Consider the following 21558-nt stretch of genomic DNA (forward strand, 5'->3'; position numbering starts at 1 on the left):
TTATGATATCGTTTAGTACCTTGAGCGTGGCTGAGGTACACCCGTGACCGGCTCGGAAACCAGATTGCACAGCGGAGAAGGTACGGTGGGATTCAAGATGGTCAGTGATCTGTTTGTTGACTTGGCTTTCGAAGACCTTAGATAGGCAGGGCAGGATGGATATTGGTCTGTAACAGTTTGGGTCCAGGGTGTCGCCCCCTTTGAAGAGGGGGATGACTGCGGCAGCTTTCCAATCCTTGGGGATCTCAGACGATATGAAAGAGAGGTTGAACAGGCTGGTAATAGGGGTTGCGACAATGGCGGCGGATAGTTTCAGGAATAGAGGGTCCAGATTGTCAAGCCCAGCTGATTTGTACGGGTCCAGGTTTTGCAGCTCTTTCAGAACATCTGCTATCTGGATTTGGGTAAAGGAGAACCTGGAGAGGCTTGGGCGAGTAGCTGCGGGGGGGGGGGGAGCTGTTGGACGAGGTTGGAGTAGCCAGGCGGAAGGCATGGCCAGCCGTTGAGAAATGCTTGTTGAAGTTTTCGATAATCATAGATTTATCGGTGGTGACCGTGTTACCTAGCCTCAGTGCAGTGGGCAGCTGGGAGGAGGTGCTCTTGTTCTCCATGGACTTCACAGTGTCCCAGAACTTTTTGGAGTTGGAGCTACAAGATGCAAACTTCTGCCTGAAGAAGTTGGCTTTAGCTTTCCTGACTGACTGTGTGTTTTGGTTCCTGACTTCCCTGAACAGTTGCATATCGCGGGGACTGTTCGATGTTAGTGCAGTCCGCCACAGGATGTTTTTGTGCTGGTCGAGGGCAGTCAGGTCTGGAGTGAACCAGGGGCTATATCTGTTCTTAGTTCTGCATTTTTTGAACGGAGCATGCTTATCTAAAATGGTGAGGAAGTTACTTTTAAAGAAAGACCAGGCATCCTCAACTGACGGGATGAGGTCAATGTCCTTCCAGGATACCCGGGCCAGGTCGATTAGAAAGGCCTGCTCACAGAAGTGTTTTAGGGAGCGTTTGACAGTGATGAGGGGTGGTCGTTTGACTGCGGCTCCATAGCGGATACAGGCAATGAGGCAGTGATCGCTGAGATCCTGGTTGAAGACAGCGGAGGTGTATTTGGAGGGCCAGTTGGTCAGGATGACGTCAATGAGGGTGCCCTTGTTTACAGAGTTAGGGTTGTACCTGGTGGGTTCCTTGATGATTTGAGTGAGATTGAGGGCATCTAGCTTAGATTGTAGGACTGCCGTGGTGTTAAGCATATCCCAGTTTAGGTCACCTAACAGAACAAACTCTGAAGCTAGATGGGGGGCGATCAATTCACAAATGGTGTCCAGGGCACAGCTGGGAGCTGAGGGGGGTCGGTAGCAGGCGGCAACAGTGAGAGACTTATTTCTGGAGAGAGTAATTTTCAAAATTAATAGTTCGAACTGTTTGGGTATGGACCTGGAAAGTATGACATTCTTCACATATGACTTGGCACAGTATATGCAAATGTAAACAGCTTTTCCTTCTACATTAGCTGCAGTGAAATGTCTCCACACATCAGATGTGGACACTGTGGCATTTTCCTGTAAAGATTAGAAAAAAAGAGTTTTGAAAAATCAACAAATACAATTCCATGTACAGATAAACAGTTAGATTAAACAACTCATTTGTAAGATACATGTTTTAAAATTAAACATGTATGGAAACAAGTGAATTAACACTCCTCATTTAACAAGCTCAAGCAAGCCAAAACCCACCTGGTAGCAAACACTAACTAGCAGAAATTGTTAACAATTTAGAAATGATTTAAACACACTGTGCTGTAGGCTACTATTTACTAGTTAACAAAAAAAATTATATATGTCGTAAAATATATTCCCCCCACCCAGTATTGTAATCAAAACGTACCAGAAAGCATGTGGTCCTTGGCTCAGACAGTGTAGTAGTGTGGGCTCAATAGCATCTCATTGGTGTGCAAGATCTTAAGAATCAGCTGTACATGTGATGGAAGATTGCACTGCACATGTGATGGAAGAATGCACTGTGCATGCAGAGGGTTGCAATTCCATTGAATTGGGGATAGTTTAACCAAAATATGCCACAAGTATGCCACCTAGAATTGCCTTAGGTGTATCCCATAAAATTCCGGTAAATTTCCCAGAAAGTTTCCGACCATTTGCAACCCTACATGTGGCACAAAAAGATATTTCATTGATATATAGTTTAAAATATATTTACAGACACTATATCTATTTAAGTATTTGGACACCACTTCAAATTAGTGGATTTGGCTATTTCAGCCACACCCGTTGCCGACAGGTGTATAAAATCGAGCCTACAGCCATGCAATCTCCATAGACAAACATTGGCAGTAGAATGGCCTTACTGAAGAGCTTGGTGACTTTCAATGTGGCACCGTCATGGGATGCCATCTTTCCAACAAGTCAGTTTGTCAAATTCCTGCCCTGCTAGAACTGCCCCGGTCAACTGTAAATGCTGTTATTGTGAAATGGAAACGTCTAGGAGCAAAATCGGCTCAGATGTGAAGTGGTAGGCCACACAAGCTCACAGAACGGGTCTGTTGAGTGCTGAAGAGTGTAGCGCGTAAAAATTGTTTGTCCTCGTTTGCAACACTTATTACCGAGTTCTAAACTCTCTCTGGAAGCAACGTCAGCACAAGAACTGTTTGTCGGAAGCTTCATGAAATGGGTTTCCATGGCCAAGCAGCCACACAAGATCACCATGCGTAATGCCAAGCGTCAGCAGGAGTGGTGTAAAGCTCGCCGCCATTGGACTCTGGGGCAGTGGAAACACTTTCTCTGGAGTGATGAATTACACTTCACCATATGGTAGTTCAACCGATGAATCTGGGTTAGGCAGATGCCAGGAGAACGCTACCTGCCCCAATGAATAGTGCCAACTGTAAAGTTTAGTGGAGGAGGAATAATGGTCCAGGGCTGTTTTTCATGGTTCAGGCTAGGCCCCTTAATGCCAGTGAAGGGAAATTTTAACACTACAGCCTACAATGACATTCTAGACGATTCTGTGCTTCCAACTTTGGCAACAGATTGGGGAAGGCCCTTTCCTGTTTCAGCATGACAATGCCCTGTGCACAAAGCGAGGTCCATACAAAAAGGGTTTGTCGAGATCGGTTTGGAAGAACTTGACTGGCCTGCACAGAACCCTGACCTCAACCCCATCGAACACCTTTGGGATGAATTGGAACGCTGACTGCGAGCCAGGTCTAATCGCCCAACATCAGTGCCCAACCTCACAAATGATCTTGTGGGTGAATGGAAGCAAGTCCCTACAGCAATGTTCCAACATCTAGTGGAAAGCCTTCCCAGAAGAGTGGAGGCAAAGAGCTTTGGTAGCAAAGCAGCCATATTAATGCCCGTGATTTCTGAATGAGATGTTCGACGAGCAGCTCTCCACATACTTTTGGTGGCACAAAGAAATGTTATAAAATATATTTACATACATATTCTATGATGTGTTATGTTTCAGAAATATTTTCTGGACATACAGTACAGAGTCAAAAGTTTGGGGACACCTACTCATTCAAGGGTTTTTCTTTATTTTTTATATTTTCTACATTGTAGAATAATAGTGGAGACTTCAAAAATATGAAATAGTACATATTTTATATTTGAAATTCTTTAAAGTAGCCACCCTTTGTCTTGAAGACACCTTTGCACACTCTTGGTATTCTCTCACCTGGAATGTTTTTCCAACAGTCTTGAAGGAGTTCCCACATATGCTGAGAACTTGTTGGCTGCTTTTCCTTCACTCTGTAACTTTTGCCTGGTACTGTATGTATATAAATATTAGATGAATTCCCCCACATATGTACGTACTGTATTTTATAATAAATGTGTTTTTGGTATGCGTAATTTACACTTGTCTACTTTAGTAAGGATGGGAACATTTATCTTTTGGGCAGAAGTGAGCACACATTTGTTAATTTAATAAATTCTTGTAACCCCCCAACTCAGGAATTTCAACTGTAGCAACCCAGGTGTAATCCCCCAAAGATTAAGCACAGACTATTATCAGAATGTCAGTTTTCTCCAGCAAAGATTTAAAACGGGTGGGAGCAGGTCATGGGAGGTGTATGTTCAGTAGTTAGATCGGTTAAACAACCGTTCTCAAACAAAACATGTTCTCCCTCTTTCCAGGTCTGATGTACATGCTGCTGAAGCACCTGGTGGATAGATACAACATGTATTACGCTTACCTTCCCTCGAAACTGGACAAGAAAATCCACTCCGGGGCTGTCAATCAGGTGGTAGCAGCTCCCATCCTCTGTCTCTTTTGGCTGCTATTCTTTTCCACCATGCGCACAGGTAAGGCACTGGGGGATCTTTTTCTTCCCAGAAACAAAGTGGTAAATTGGGTTGTTAAGATGTGTTGGTGCCTAACACTCACCACCTTATTCGGAGGGTGAGCCCTGAAGTCAAACATTGTAACTTACTGTCTCTTTGCACTGTTGTAAACCAGGCTTTGTGACCCCCACGTCCATGTTCACTTTGGTGGTCCTAATCATCACCATTGTGGTATGCCTATCGCACGTCTGCTTCGGCCACTTCAAGTACCTCAGCGCTCACAACTACAAGGTACGGGTCACTGTGCTCAAGGCACGGCTCACCAACACGCCAAGTGTCCAGTCCTTAAATTCAGCTAGCAGACTTAGGCCAAGTAGTCCCATAGAGGATAATCTCTGACAGCTCTTTTCCCCTTCTTTCCACCCTTTCTACCCCCCTCTGGTCTCAAACAGATTGACACCAAGGAAACAGATGTTGACGTGGTTGAAAATGGCCGCCCACCACTCCGCACCTTCTCCGCTCCTTCTACTAAGTCTCAGGTAAGCAGAGAAGCCAATTCCTTTTGGTTTTGGAGTATTCCAAGCTGTTGAATTGTGGGGGACTAGAATGGAACTGTCCAGATTAAACATATATCTATTTAACCTTTTATTTAACTAGGCAAGTCAGTTAAGAACTAGTTATTATTTACAAGTACGGCCTACCAGGGAATAGCAGAACGACAGATTTTTGCCTTGTCAGGTAGGGGATTAGATCCAGAAACCTTTCGGTTACTGGCCCAGTAACCTGCTGCCCCAGATAGCACACTGAGATTGGCCCAATGTTATCGCAATGCACAATATGCGTAAGTCCAGTGTTCCGACAATATGTGTTTGTTTGATCCCTTGACAAACAAACTGACTTTGGCCCAAATCTGTGATTCAAAAAAACAACAAAGCGGTCACCCCGCCATTTTGGAAAATGAAAAAAGATGAGGCTGGAGAAATGTAACCACTCTCAAATTCATAGACCGACCTATCGGTGCAAGGACTGTGAGATCAAAATGATAGCTTTAATATTTTTTTAAGCTATACAGTACTTCGACATTGCAGCCGACTTTGAAAGCAAGTCGAGAATGACTGATCTACAAATCACCTTGCGTCATAAATAACTACTCAATATTATTTGTAGATCAGTCACACAATGATTAATTACCCATGATGCATCATGGGTTTTGATGCTCCCGAACACTGCCAATGTCAAGTGTTTTCGGATCATGTCATCGGAAATACTTTTTCTTTTTGAGTACAAAACATAGAAGCGCACCATTTTCATGTGGTTCTCTGTGGCTCAGTTGGTAAAGCATGGTGTTTGCAACGCCAGGACAATGGGTTTGTTTCCCAAGAGCACCCATACGTAAAATGTATGCACAAATGACTAAGTCGCTTTGGATAATAGCGTCTGCTAAATGGAATATATTTATATATTATATACTGTGTGGATCGAGCCCTGAATGCTGATTGGCTGACCGCCGTGGTGTATTAGACGGTATACCACAAAACATGCATGACAAAACATTTATCTTTACTGCTCTAATTACGTTGGTAACCAGTTAATAATAGCAGTAAGGCACCTCGGGGGTTTGTGGTATATGGCCAATATACCACGGCTAAGGGCTGTGTCCAGGCACTCCGCGTTGTGTTGTACTTAAGAACAGCCCTTATTGCCCATATACCACTCCTTCTCAGGCCTTATTGCTTAATTATTATATATGCTGATGTTGGGGTGGTGCTCAAGATGGTGAATATGAAATGTTCATTTAATTTTAAATGATATAAAAATTGATGAATTTAGTTATATTTCCAGCTCTACCTCCAAGCGCTAAATTGCTAGTGTTATAGTGGAAATTCTGACGACCCGGGTTCTGATGCCCGACTTGGCTGTATATAAATGTTTGTCTCCCCGTCAATGCAACTATGTACCATCTCCCTGTCAACTTTTCACCAGCAGCATTCCACTGCCGTCTTGCTTCTGAAGCTAAGCAGGGTTGGCCCTGGTCAGTCCCTGGATGGGAGACCAGATGCTGCTGGAAGAGGTGTTGGAGGGCCAGTATGGGACACTCTTCACCTCTGGTCTTAAGATTGAATTTCAGTACCCCAGGGCAGTGAAGGGGACATTGCCCTTCTTAGGCTCACATATTCCAGATGTGACATTAAATGGGTGTCCTAAATCTGTGTTTAAAAATCCCATGGCACTTATCACAAGAGTAGGGGTGTCATGGCTAAATTCCCAACCTGGCCCTGTTTCCATCATGGCCACCTAATCATCCCCTAATTGGCATATATCATTCCTCACCTCTCCACCATGCTAGCTGATGTGTGGTGAGCGTTCTGGCACGAAATACATTACCCAGGCGAGTGCCACACATTGCTAGTGGATGAGGTGAGTTTCCCCCTTTATTATGTAAAGCGCTGTGAGTACCAAAGTTGTTTGAAAGGCGCTATACAAATCCAATCCATTATTATAAACTTTAGATAATTTGCTCCCTGGGTATTCCCTGTCCCAGTGGTTGTTTGGAGTCAGCAGCACTTTTAAATAGGGCTTAATGTCAATTATAATATCTGTTATAGTAAAGGAATTAAATTCCTTAAGAGAAAAATAAAACATAAGTTGCTTGTTCACTGGCAATTCTGATCATCTTCAATGTAAACAAACAGCAGTGTCTTGCTGACTTACTATTGGTTCACATTTTTGGCATTTGAACATGTGAAAAATATATTTCATTTTATCGCATAGAATGGGTGAGTTCCTGCCCGACTAAATGCCCAGGTGTTGTATTGCATCAATCAATGGTTGCGCCGACTGTGCAGTCAGGCATCATTTTGCTATATCATATGATGAGGTTAACTGATATATTTTAAATACCTATCCAGAGCTTTGTAAGCGCTGGCTTTGGTCTGCAATGTAGTCGGGCAGCAACTCAACCATTGTGTGTTTGGGTTATGATGAAGTATGACGCAATACAAAGCTAAGTAGCATGTCAAACACCTTTTAACTTCTCAAGATGCCATTTATAAGCATATGAATGGTGAGGTGCAGGATCCTGCATAACATTGAATGTTTGTTTTCTCCTTAGCAACCAACGTACATTGCCCAGGTCTTACGGGACCCAATCACGGAGGACGCTTGCACAGGTAGTGGGGAGGAAGATCGGGGGTCCTCACAGGATGAGGAGATGATCAACACTGGGAATAGTCTCAATGAAGCCGATTTCCAGTCTGGTGAAGACAGCCTCATAGCCAACGAGGTCCACCAGTAACACTACCAGCTGAGAAGGGAGAAAGAGAGAAAGATGGTGAGAGAGGGATTTTGGAGAGGATGAATGCCAGACACAAACAAACCACCAACTTCACTTTGTATTCTAAAACAATCTGCAGTCATTCCTCCCCCATGCTCACCCACTCTGTCACTTTTTTGGGGGTTGTGCCTCTGCACATTGGCATTACCAGAAAATGCCACATACACACACGGTGTAATTGTCTAATTTGGAGCTTGTCTGTATGGATTCTTCAAAGTCCCCTCTCAGTGTATTTTGAACACCTATCTGCGCGATATGAATCTGGGCGTTGACGCCCCTTGTTTTATTCATTTATCTACTGGAGTCCTACACTTTTATGGAGCTACTATGGAGCACAAGTCCAACACTGGTTTTCATCAAACCCAAAAAGATGTAGTCCCAGGAAGAAAAAAACATACAATAGCCTAGACTTTGTACATATCCCAAAATATACCAACCCATTTTTGTCTCTCTTATTGGGAAGAGGGGGGGTAAAAATTGTGCCTGGTTTGAGTTTCTTTTCATCCACGTTTCCTTACTTGTGTGTCTAACTACTAAATCCCCATCAGGGTGGCTCAGGACTGGTGGAGAGGTCAGGAAAGTTAGGCTACAAGGTCTCCAATGAAATCCTGCTCCAAGCACAGGGCCCATTTAACTTTTATGGGTCTACAGACTCACACCCAAACTAAACTTGGTTCATTCTTGTCAACGTGCAAAGCACCCTGCATTAGGTCTTCTTTCTCATTAGTTTATGAACAAAATGACTTGCTTGTCCCTTTTTTCATTGATGTCTTCTGTTTGTCATAAGATATTCACTCTGCCACTGAAAATCCTAGTCAGTGGTTGGAGACACCATCTTTAACATGACGTATAAAAAGATGATGCAGTCGCTCAAGTTTTTTTTTTTTTTTTTAAGTGTTTACTTCATGTGTCTCACGTCACTGAATGGGCAGTGTTGGAGGATATCAGGGCCATGACATCGGCCCTCTATCGTGTCATAAGACATTCCAAAGACGGCTTTGAGCATGGCATGCCAAACAGCCAACCTGCCAGTCTCCGCTCAGTTGGATTGTGGTATTTCTGGTGTGATTTGTTGTCATGACATTTGTCTACAGTGATGACTTGTCAGTCTCTCTGCTCCCCTCCATCCTGCCCTTCTCAGTTTCCAAAGGGTCAGTCATGGATAGCTTGGGGACTCTTGCAGCCACTGATATTGTACAGTTTTTTAAAATGTTTTCTTTTTGTTTTTTATTTTACCTCTACTACCTTAAACATATGGACATCTACACCTGAAATAGGAAGCAAATGTTCTTGTCAGCGCATAGTTCAGTTGTCAACTTCTACTGTGAGTTCTGTTCACCTTGATCTTGAACATTTGCACAATCTTTCAAAAGTTTAGCTTGAGTTGTAGATCCATGGAAAAGTAGTGCTTTTGCACTTGATGATCTACCTTTTAAGCCTGGAGTTTTCAGCAGGCCTGTGAGAAGGTATATGGGTCCTGTCTGTGTTTAAGTGTGCACTAACAGTAGATCAAAACATGAGAACGCCAAACAAAGTTGCTAAGGATTTAAACATTAACAGACCCCCCCCCATATTCTTTATTATTCCTGATTCTTGCAATGTTTATATTTACTTACAGTTGAAATTTGGAGAGGGGTCAACTACAGATTTTAATCTATAAGTAGGAAAACAATTGTTTTACAATGACTTTCATGCGCGTGAGCATTAAGGTGTTTGTTTATTTTTTGTAGTCAAGCCTTGTCTTTCGTCCCACAGGGAACAAAAAACAAGGTTTAAATTGTGAGTACCCACTTTGTGTTTGTTGACTATGGTCATCTACTGGTGCCTGTTCTTTTGAGTCAAGAAGTGTTCAAAGATAAACTAGATCTGGGGGGGGGGGGGGGCACTGGGAGACATGAAGAAACTGGTCTTGCCTCAAGTTGTACACTCTACCCTTAAAATCCTACAATCAGAAGTACGCTGAGGTGAGCTAATGCATCTCTGGAGGAGCCAAGTCCCAATGAATTAGCTGTTTTTCTATGCTTCCTCTCAGAGGCAATAGTAATGAAGTGTAGATGAACAAAATGTAGCCTTAGTAAAGTATTTTGCTCCTCAGGAGTCATACTTATGTAAGATCATTTTTCAGATATACAGCACCAATGAATAGCGATGCTTCCATTTATTTTTGTCACATCAGTTTGGGTGCAGTGTGTTTTCATGCACTTAGATGCAAAGTATCATGAAGTTGTCTCTGATTGAAGTGCAATCAGTCAGATGCCCGGTTGAGAACAACATGGCATCATGGGCTGGCCCTTTTGGCTTAGATGTCGGCCATCTTTGTTTTGCACTTTCTGGAACAGAACTGTGGTATTAAGGCCAGAGTCTATTTTGGCCCTCAGCCTCTTTTCTCAGCCTGCATAGCAACTACCCCATTTGGTGTTCAGTTATACTCTGGGAAATTGTGATGACATTTCAAAGCCAGTGTGCACTTTCTTTTCTAAATGAACATCAAGCGCAAAACACATGAAGATACAATCAAATACTTCCATAAAAGGCATTAGGTAGAAATAAATTAATGCACAACTATGTATATAATTTCATATGTCTTAAATTACCACAATTTCATGAATTTGATTTATATAATCCAAAACAGAAAAAAGTGTATAACAGAACAAAAGCGGAAATAAATGTCACTTTCCAAGAGTAATAAATCACTGGGTAAGTATAATCAATATACAGTAGTGATGGCTCATTCGCCCTAGTAGCTCCCTAATACTGTTAAGTGGAGCATTCAAAGTATTGCTTTATAAACCTAGCCAGTCCTTTCAGATATGCGAACACCATAGGGATAGGGCCAAATGGAAGAGACTACGGACCAAAAATTGACCAAGTGTGGCTGCACTGACTAGTCCAACCGATGAGGTGCAGTGATCGTGAAGGTCTGCTAGAGGTCACTGTATAGCTGTGTTTTTGTATTACTATAATTAGTCATTCGTTTTTGTATTTCATCTCTGTGCAAAATGATTTGTAACGAAAAAAAGGATGTTTTACCAATTTGCATCAGGAACATACAAGTGCGACAATCAGCAAAGAAATAGAACTAGAGCAGTCTCAGGTGTACTTGTTTTTTTTTATGTTTACATCTGTTTGTTTTTTTACATTGTATTAGTTGTTTTCAACTTTGAGCGTTTCGATCTGTTGACGAAGCTAATCTATGAAAGCTATGGCTATTGGTAACATTCCATCAGAGGAAAAATGAAAACATGTACCATGGTTGTCTTGTTATTAGCAGCACATGTTCCTCTGTAGACACACTGAAATGACCATTGTATGGTGGTTTGTCACCTGTTTGAAAACCATTGCTCCATGCTGGATATATTGTCGCTTTTCTGTGTCTACCCTGGTCTGTAACTTCTGTTTCCCTTTAAGTGAGTGTGCACTAACACTATCCAGTGAAAGTACATTTTCCTGACACAATAAGACATATTTTAAGAGACTTGCTTGCTAATAGACAGTCTATTTCTCAATGGAAATGAAGTTATTTTACAGCAACACTATTCTATGGTGACAAAAAAGGCTTTGGGATTCAGGTAAATCGCAAAAGGAACTGTGTTCAGTGACACAGCCTATTCCAGATGTGATACCGATGTATGTATTATATTGATAGCTGTGACAATGCAGTTACATTTATTGGTAATTTTTTTATTTATCATGATCTGAGTTTTTATTTAATTTTATATTTGTTGCTTAGGATTTAAGTTGTGAAAAGAAGAATGTGATCTACAAAATAAACATGTCAAATGCTCAGATAGAAGGATTGGGAATGGTTTGCTAAAAGTTTGTTTAGATTTCAATATATATATTTTTGTAAATAGCCATCAAAATTCACTATTAAGTTATGGTAGTGTTATAAAGTACATCTACAGTTTCTAATAAAGCATGAATGTGGGTAGGGCTACGTAAATACAGCGAATGGTCACACGTTTGTTTGTTTTTCAGTCTCTGCAAACATTCATGCTGGTTCCCTTCACTAAGACAACTCATTTCATTTGATGCGGTAGATTTGCCAGGTTGTGTGTGTACTATTTATTTAGACTTTTGTCCAAAGGTCTGTGTGGTGAGGCATTTGTCATTATTATCTGTTCCTCGAGCAATAACATCGTCATTCATCCCTCACGTTGAGGAGCGATCCCTGTGGTAAGCAGAGATTTCATCTCGTTTGACATAATGCTATTCCAGTTACAGTGGTTTTGTAGGAGATTTGGTTTTCCAAACCCCTTACATATGTTTTTGTTTTTTGTGATAGAACAGTAGGGGAGAGCGTGAGAGAGATGGAAGGGCACCTAAGGGAAAGTGGCCGAGACGTTTGTTTGGTCAGGAGCGGTACCGCTACACCAGACTCTGGCACTAATTTACAATCCGATCACACTTTGTAGACACCTTTAAAGGTCATTTTAAGGTCATGCCCTCAAGGGCATCCTGTTTCCATTTACCATCCTTGAGATGTTTCTACAACTTGAGTGGAGTCCACCTGTGGTAAATTCGATTGATTGGACATGATTTGGAACGGCACACACCTGACTATATAAGGTTCCAGTCTCATAGCAAAGGGTCTGAATACGTATGCCAATAAGGTATCTATTTAAAAAATATATACATTTGCAAAAACCTTGTTTTTGCTTTGTCTTTTTTATTGTGTGTAGATTGATTGAGGGAAAAACTTTATTTAATAGATTTGAGAAAAGGGATGTTAACGTAAGAAAATGTGGAAAACGTCAAGGGATCTGAATATTTTCAGAATGCACTGTACTTTAACCTGGACCTCTGTCTCAAAATGTGCATCTGCCAATTAAAATGTTTAAAGTAGTTGCACACGATCAAGCGCAATATGTTAGCTGTTCCCATCAGATAACTTGGCAGACAGTGGCGTGCATTCATGGATGCCAAGGGAAGCCAGGCTTCCCCCAAAAAATGTATCAGGAAAAATCCTTATAAAATAATGTCTCTTTCATATTGCTGGATGGCATTGGCGTTTCCCTACAATTAGGTGACTCAACATGTTTTTTTCTACATGCACACAGAAATCAGAACCAGGGACAGCAACGTTATGTTAATCTTATTTTGATTGGAATAAATCATTTTTGGAATCTTTTAGTTGTCACTGTATTTGACTAAGCGTAAGTGATTTGATGTTTAAATGGTGCTGGAATAGTGGAGGCAGCTCCTGTTTTCTATGGAATTGCGGTAACTACGTGGTTCTAAATCAATAGCTGTTTAGTGGTCTGAAAATGTTGGAAACATTAACTTGCTTGACCATGTAACTGTTTGTTACATGCAACATGCTTTGTGGACATCACTGGACAGAGGTTGCTCTCCGGTTTTGTGATGAAACAAAGGCGCGGTTGAATTTATTCGGCATTTAGGCCTACATATCACGGGTGCAAGTTATATGAACTAACAGGTTATAGAGAACCCAATTCTCACAACACACAGGTTGTAATATGGCTTTTTTTTATGGCTTCCCCTGTGATTTTACCCATCCACCACTACTGCAGACAGTCCTGAGCTAACCTACACACAGCTGGCCGTGATAATATCCGGTTCAAATTCCGTATCAGCAAATTAAAATCGTTGACTTAGTTGGACGTGATCCGACACTTGTTTATGAATGCCAACGGGAACGTTCTGATAACCAAAGCAACTACATTACATTTGTTGGTTATTTCTTAAACGTCTAAGCCATTTTATCACATATTTGATCAAATATTTAATTTGGCCTTTACTACTATAGCCTGTAGAAAAGCATTGAAAAACACATTTAAAAATACATCATAAGGAATAAAGTTTTAAGGTGTCCTATATCTAGGAGATACAAGAAAGCCCAGGAAATACATACAGTACCAGCCAAAAGTTTGGACACCTACTCATTCAAGGTTTTTTCTTTATTTTTACCATTTTCAGAATGTTCAGGTAGCCATGCTGGTTAAGTGTGCCTTGAATTCTAAATAAATCACTGACAGTGTCACCAGCAAAGCACCCCCACACCTTTTTTTATTTCACCTTTATTTAACCAGGTAGGCTAGTTGAGAACAAGTTCTCATTTGCAACTGCGACCTAGCCGAGATAAAGCATAGCAATTCGACACATACAACAACAGAGTTACATATGGAATAAACAAAACATAGTCAGTAATACAGTAGAACAAAAGAAAACAAAAAGTCTATATACAGTTAGTGCAAATTAGGTAAGCTAAGGGGAGGTAAGGCTAAAAATAGGCCATGGTGGCGAAGTAATTACAATATAGCAATTAAACACTGGAATGGTAGATGTGCAGAATATGAATGTGCAAGTAGAGATACTGGGGTGCAAAGGAGCAAGATAAATAAATAAATAAATACAGTATGGGGATGAGGTAGGTAGATAGATGGGCTATGTACAGGTGCAGTGATCTGTGAGCTGCTCTGACAGCTGGTGCTTAAAGCTAGTGAGGGAGATATGAGTCCAGATCTAGTGATTTTTGCAGTTCTTTCCAGTTATTGGCAGCAAAGAACTGGAAGGAAAGGCGACCAAAGGAGGAATTGGCTTTGGGGGATGACCAGTGAGATATACCTGCTGGAGCATGTGCTATGAGTGGGTGCTGCTATGGTGACCAGTGAGCTGCGATAAGGCGCGGCTTTACCTAGCAGAGAGTTGTAGATAACCTGTAGCCAGTGGGTTTGGCGACGAGTATGAAGCGAGGGCCAACTAACGAGAGCGTACAGGTCGCAGTGGTGGGTAGTGTATGGGGCTTTGGTGAGAGAATTGATGGCACTGTGATAGACTACATCCAATTTGTTGAGTAGAGTGTTAGAGGCTATTTTATAGACCTCCATAGTTCAGTGGGAACCACAAATGCGAAGATCATCCGTTCACCTACTCTGCATTTCACAAAGACACAGTGGTTGGAACAAAAAATCTCACATTTCCACCTGTCTATGTCCATTGCTTGTGTTTCTTGGCCCAAGCAAGTCTCTTCTTCTCATTGGTGTCCTTTAGTAGTGGTTTCTTTGCAGCAATTTGACCATGAAGGTCTGATTCACAAAGTCTCCTCTGAATAGTTGATGTGGAGATGTCTGTTTCTTGAACTCTTTGGCTGGTAACTCTAATGAACGTATCCTCTGCAGCAGAGGTAACTCTGGGTCTTCCTTTCCTGTGGGGATCCTCATGAGAGACAGTTTCATGATGGTTTTTGAGACTGCACTTGAAGATACTTTCAAAGTTCTTGACATTTTCCATATTGACTGACCTTCATGTCTTAAAGTAATGATGGACTGTCATTTCAATTTGCTTTTTTGAGCTGTTCTTGCCATAATATAATATAATATAATAATAATATCTGGTCTTTTACCAGATAGAGCTATCTTCTGTATACCACCCCTACCTTGTCACAACAACTGATTGGCTCAAACGCATTAATAAATAAATCAATTCCACAAATTAACTTTTAACAAGGCACACATGTTAATTGACATGCATTCTTGGTGACTTCCTCATGATGCTGGTTGAGAGAATGCCAAGAGTGTGCAAAGCTGTTGTCAAGGCAAAGGGTGGCTACTTTGAGGAATCTCAAATATGAAATATATTTTGATTTGTTTAACATTTTTTGGTTACTACATAATTCCATATGTGTTATTTCATAGTTTGATGTCTTCACTATTGTTCTACAATGTAGAAAATAGTAAAAAATAAAGAAAAACATGGAATGAGTAGGTGTGTCCAAACCTTTGACTTGTACTGTATATATATATTTTTACACATATATTTAATCTCTTATTTTTTGGGGCAAAAACTAACCCCATACTTCCATAAGTTTGTATGGGTTATGAGTCCTGTGACACTTGTGGGAGTCATAGAGCAAAACGGAGAACACCATCGTGAGTCTCATCTTTCCTTAGAGTGGAATGCTACAGACTTTTTTTTGTGAGAAGAGACATTTTCAGGATGTCTCCTGGTCTGATAAACAGCGCTGTTGCTCTGCAACTTTCCACCGCAGATGCAGAAGGGCGACATAGGCGGATGCTGTGTATTGAGACTCGGCCCACGCAACAACAAAAAAAAAACGGATATCTAAACTGACGGATTTTGATGGGTATTTTTTTCTTATGTTACTTAGATTGACACACTGGTGCGTCAATAGGATCTAAGGGGATTTATATTGCACAGTGTAGAGCGCCTACCTTGCATTTGTTGCAGATTGTGGCAAGTGTTCAAATCCCACCATTTTTTTCTTTGAAATGTAGAATTACATTTGTGTTTGTATGTTGAGAATTGAAGTGCCGCCAACAGCTTGAAAATGTAGATTAAGAATGAATTTAATAAATACCTACGTCTTCCTTCAGCCTTGCAGACAAACACACTGCTATTGCCTCATAGGCTGTTACGTGGGCATGTAGGCCTACAACGTTTTATCAGAATTTTTATATTCATCTACCTGGTCACATATGTGTTATTTGACCTTTGAACCTTGCCTCGACACGGGCTTCAAAATGACGCCCATTATATCTCCCATTTCTGGGTTTACCCCCTTAGTTGATCACACCACCAATTTACGGTTAACAGTAAGAGGTAAACTACAGCTATTTGACATGACCACGAGCATCTTCAACTTTTTTTTTACAATGTCCAAATAAACGTACATGTTGTATATTCCTCCTAGATCTTTATTGCAGTGTATGAAACAGGCAAAAACTTGGGATTTTGTCATATATGCGAAAACGTGCCTTTCTGAATTTTGTCTTAACGTTAGTAAGCTAGTAGCCTAGCCAAAGATGCATCATCCAGTATTGGGACCTAGTGGAACAAAAGTCAACCTTGAATTTGGAGATTTAAAATATCCCTCTGGAGGCCAAGTTGATCTATTTTAAGAAATATCATTGGTTGGTGGATATAAAGTCTATGATCTTTTAATAGGCTGATGTGAAATTTGTCAGCTGGTTAGGTTAGCATAGGGAAGATGAAATTCATGTCAGAGGCCCGGGCAAGAAGCTAGTGGATGGCGAGATGGAGAGGAAGAAAGAAGAGCACGAGGTTCAAACCCAAACCGTCATCTGCAAAATTTGAGTCAAATACAGGACAGATACTGTAATTACACTCCTGAAAACCCTGAGCAGTCGACAGATGGTAAACTCTCAGAAATTTAACCTGACAAGTGAAGAGGAAGAACCTGCTCAGGTGAGGTGAAGGCTTCCGAGCCTCACCCCAGTGATAAGGAAAATACCAGAGATGTCCTCTGGCCTAGGAGTATGATTCATGGAGATAGTGGATCCATGCCTTTTGGCAGATCCAGTTGTGGTTTCAGGCTGGGTGAAAAAGTCTTTGGCCTCTGTCAATTCGGTCCAAGTATCATCCAGAAGTGGACTTGCTGATTTTTTATTTTTTTTGGAGTGTCTGCTGCCCAAAGTGAGAGGACGCTACGTTTTCTTCTTGACAAAAAGCTGTGTCCTGCTTTGCTCTCCGGAGCAGAGTGCCGCTGAAAGGAGTGATAACTGGGGTGGTGTTGAGGTGGATCGACTGACATTGAGGATCAGCGCCTGTGATGCACGCAGAAAGTCTCACATGCTGAGGCAGTGAGGAAAGTAGAGGATGGAGGGCAAAGGGTGAAGGAGCCTGAGAAGATCCCTGTGAGTAATAGGCCAGTACAGAGTGACCTGAACAGTTTGGCGTTTATTGCTATGGTCATTAATTGTACCTCACGGATGGGGAAAAAATAAATCCCAGTAGATTGTATTAGCAGCAGCAGAGAGGTGTTTTAGTGCAGAAGAACTACAGGGGGTTTTGAGAGAAGGGATTCTAGGGTCTGTTAGGGCCAAAGTAGTGGGAAGGGATGGTGGTGTATTTACTGAAAGAAAATTGCACCACCATGTAACCCTATATACTCTACACAGTGTTTTTGTGAACACATGTGCAATACACTCTCTGAACTGTTGAAGGCAGCAATACGCAACAAAGTGTCTTGTCTGCCAGAAAACCACACAAAGAAGAGGAGGTTAGCATAGGGCTAATGATGGGGCCAGCTACAATGCAATGTTCTTATCACGTCAACGATAAACCACAGAGCAACCAATATAGATCCTCCATTCATAGTCTTGAATTCCTGGAAATCATTCTGAATCAGATTTTTTTTTTTTTTTACCAATATGTTGAATATCTAAATTATTTGAATAATTTAAAATTTGCAACAGATATGGTGCAGATCTAACAATGCCAGATCTTAATTTGATCACTATTTGGTCGTATAATTTTCCCCGTGCATCAGGAAATTCAAATCAGCCTTGTTATTTAGATACATTCTCTCCATGCGGGGCAGTCGAGTGATTTGGACCAGTGCCAGCTATCAAAATCATCCTCGCTCAAATGCTAACGCACCAGACAGAATATTAACAAATGTGCTACTGCAGGCCTATAGATCATATTTCTACAACATTCAAATGTACTAAAATATATCTGAAGTGCATCCATACACATCAACAAGTGTAGTTTTATATAGCTTTACACAGATATTGGTATCAACTACAACATACAAGTGTCAAGTGTTTCTGAAAAGCAGCTAAACAGTAGACTAGAACTAAAATATAGCCTACTGCCTATCAAAACGAATTGCACATATTGGCCTATAATATCTGATGTAAAGACATGATGAAATTGAGAATAGTGAGGTAATGGAGCACAATGGCTCAAAAAACGCAGCCCATGATTGTTTTGATCTATAGTTTATCGGAAAAGAGGTCATCTTAAGGTTTCTAGTGAACCTAAGGTTACTGAAAAAACTGTCAAAATTTAGTTAAATTGTGGCCTTGGGTGGTCCAGCAGTTAGGGCCGTTGCCTGCAGTGCTCACAGATTGGCCACTGTGTTGGTGTGTGTTCGATTCCGGCCCACCCCCCTCTGGCAAATAACTCCCCTGATTGACTTGATTTAGTTATGCATTTCAAATATGGACAGTCCAGGGATATTTTTCCCCCGATCTTGATGATAAATGCCTATACCAGACACTTATTTTAAAGACAGTTGTATTTAATCAATAACATAAATAGGAAACAAATAAAATAAGACTGCTACACCAATATTTGTTTCTATTCATACATAGTGTCTGGTAAATTGCCACAGTATATTTGCCATGGTAAACAAGGATCATTACACAGGTGCACATTGTGCTGGGGACAATAAAATGACACTAACATCTCAAATTTTGTCTCACAACACAATGCCAGATGTCTCAAGTTTTGAAGGAGCATACAATTGGCATACTGACTGCAGGAATGTCCAACAAAGCTGTTGCCAGAGAATTTAATGTTATTTTTTCTACCATAAGCCGCTTCCAACGTTGTTTAAGATAATTTGGCAGCACGTCCAATCGGCCTCACAACCGCTGACCACGTATAACCATGCCAGCCCAGGACCTCCACATCCGGCTTCTTCACCTGCGGGATTGTCTGAGGAGGGGGTGCTACTGAGGAGTATTTCTGTCTGTAATAAATCCCTTTTGTGGGGAAAAACTCATCCTGGTTGTCTGGGCCTGGCTCCCAAGTGGGTGGGCCTATGCCCTCCCAGGTCCACCCATGTCTGCGCCCCTGCCTATGCCCTCCCAGGACCACCCATGTTAAATCCATAGATTAGGGCCAAATGTATTTATTTCAAGTGACTGATTTCCTTTTATGAACTGTAACTTAGTAAAATATTTGAAAATGTTGCATGTTGCATTTTATTTTTGTTCAGTATAGTTATGGTCTGCTAAGCTGTTATGCACAGGCCTACTGTACCTTCAGTTTGATGCCGGCATTTGAAGACATCCTTGTTGTGGCTTGAAAGCCTGTATTGTGTGGCTTTAATATTTAATTTCTTAAAGCTGTCAAGATGTTTATGCATTTCAGCCTATCCAAAGATTATTTTATTTAGCTGAGACACTTTAACGTGTAAATGATCAGGCTACTTGTTTTACTTCTTGAGAACATTTAAATAAATGCAAATAACTTGTGGGGCTAATATAGGCTATCTAACTTTTTTTTAAAAACTAACACACCCATCCCAAGCATTCCCCTGGCGGCCCCACCCTACTATCCCCAACCTCAGACAACCCATAATATACCATTCAAATTAACACCACACTAGAATACAGATGATACACAGAAAAGTAATTTGCCAATACAACACCATCAAGAAAGCATTTATCACACACCCACATCATCTCCAGCAATTCAGAGATTTCTGAGGCAGCTACTTCCCACGTTTCCAAAGTGTTAAGTCTGGCTTCATTCATACGGGCAGTGAATAACTCCTACATAACTACACCCTGACAGTATGCCAGCCAATTCCTCATATGAAGATCATGTGGTGGCACCCAGCGAGGACAACATGTTTTGGGCAGCAGTCAACCCAACCAGCCAAACCTTTTGCTGTTTCCCATTCAGCTACATACCTGTATCATCGTTAAGCAAAAGCGGAATTGGTTCAAGGGGTACAGTTTTCTCCGGACAACCCCATATATGTTTGTATGTGTCAAGTGTATCGAGGTTACATCGGTCACAGTATGGGCTAGGAGCCTGTTTTGCATGAAACGGATGTCCAATTAGGATCTATTGACAAAGTTTTAAAATGAATAAACTGATGGTTTGGGTTATCTGATGAGTGAAATATATTCTCCCAGACATTCTCCCAATCAATAGCCTCATCATTGAGGTTTGGAATTAGGTTAGGTTTGAAATTATTACGCTTTAGTCAAACGTATCTGTTTGGGCTTCTTGCAGTCAATTTGCAGTCTACAAATGATTTATAAGTATGTTCCAACCCCTGACTATCTGCTCAAGAAAAAAAGCAATGTGTCGCAGCTGAATCTAGTTGATGATCCCTCCTGTAGAATATCAACAGTGTGACTGAAGGTGATCTTTGGTTTAAGGATCTACTATCGTAGTTTAAAAAAATAGTATTTAAAAAGTTTTTATTGCTACGGCATGTTAATCCATTTTAAGGACTTACATAAAGTGTCTTGGTTTTCATGATTTTCCAATTCATAAAGTGAATTGAAATCCATTAAAAAAATTCCAAAACTCATATGCTATGAAAGTGACTGGTCATTCGACATGCTAAAGACAGCTGAATAAACCGTAATTTTTTTAATAATTGGGCCGTTCCACAAAATGAGTCCCCTTTGATTTTGTAGTAGAAATTGTGCACCAATATTGAATTTTAAAACCTTGTTATATTCAATGAAGTTCCTTTTAATATATACAGTGCCTTCGGGTAAATATTCAGACGCCTGGAAATTTTCCACATTTTGTTACATTACAGCCTTATTCTGAAATGGATTAAAGAAAATAAAAAATATTCAGCAATGTACCGAAAATACTCCATAATGACAAAAAGAAAACAACAGGTTTTTAGAAATGTTTGCAAATGTATTACATATAAAAAAATACAGAAATAACTTATTTATCTAAGTATTCAGACCTTTTGCTATGGGACTTGAAATTGAGATCAGGTACATCTTGTTTCCATTGATCATCCTTGAGATGTTTGTACAACTTGATTTGAGTCCACCTGTGGTAAATTCGATTGATTAGACATGATTTGGAAAGGCACACGCCTGTCTATATAAGGTCCCACAGTTGACAGTGCATGCCAGAGCAAAAAACAAGCCATGAGGTTGAAGGAATTGTCCGTACAGCTCCAAGACAGGATTGTGTCGAGGCACAGATCTGGGAAAGAGTGCCAAAATAATTCTGCAGCATTGAAGGTCCCCAAGAAAACAGTAGCCTCCATCATTCTTAAACAGAAGACGTTTGGAACCACCAAGACTCTTCCTAGAGCTGGCTGCCTGGCCAAACTGAGCAATCGGGGGAGAAGGGCCTTGGTCAACAACAAAGAACCCGATGGTCACTCTGAAACACAGAGTTCCTCTGTGGAGATGG

The 21558-nt window shown here is 41.0% G+C and overlaps 1 protein-coding gene across 2 annotated transcripts in view; it reads left to right on the top strand.

Annotated features, from left to right (window-relative positions):
* LOC110486047 (mechanosensitive cation channel TMEM63B) overlaps nt 1-11431 on the top strand; it is a 96547-nt gene extending 85116 nt beyond the window's left edge. For both annotated transcript variants that reach the window (XM_090196058.1, XM_021557362.3), the window contains 4 exons: nt 4158-4325; nt 4480-4595; nt 4757-4843; nt 7417-11431. In XM_090196058.1, coding sequence (XP_090052184.1) covers nt 4158-4325; nt 4480-4595; nt 4757-4843; nt 7417-7599 — 554 coding nt within the window. In that variant the 3' untranslated portion in view covers nt 7600-11431. The remainder of the gene's footprint in view (nt 1-4157; nt 4326-4479; nt 4596-4756; nt 4844-7416) is intronic.
* Nucleotides 11432-21558: the final 10127 nt, after the last annotated feature.

The sequence above is a fragment of the Oncorhynchus mykiss genome, chromosome 13 (assembly GCF_057628025.1).
Source record: "Oncorhynchus mykiss isolate SJ-2025 chromosome 13, ASM5762802v1, whole genome shotgun sequence".
In the NCBI taxonomy this organism is placed as follows: Eukaryota; Metazoa; Chordata; class Actinopteri; order Salmoniformes; family Salmonidae; genus Oncorhynchus; species Oncorhynchus mykiss.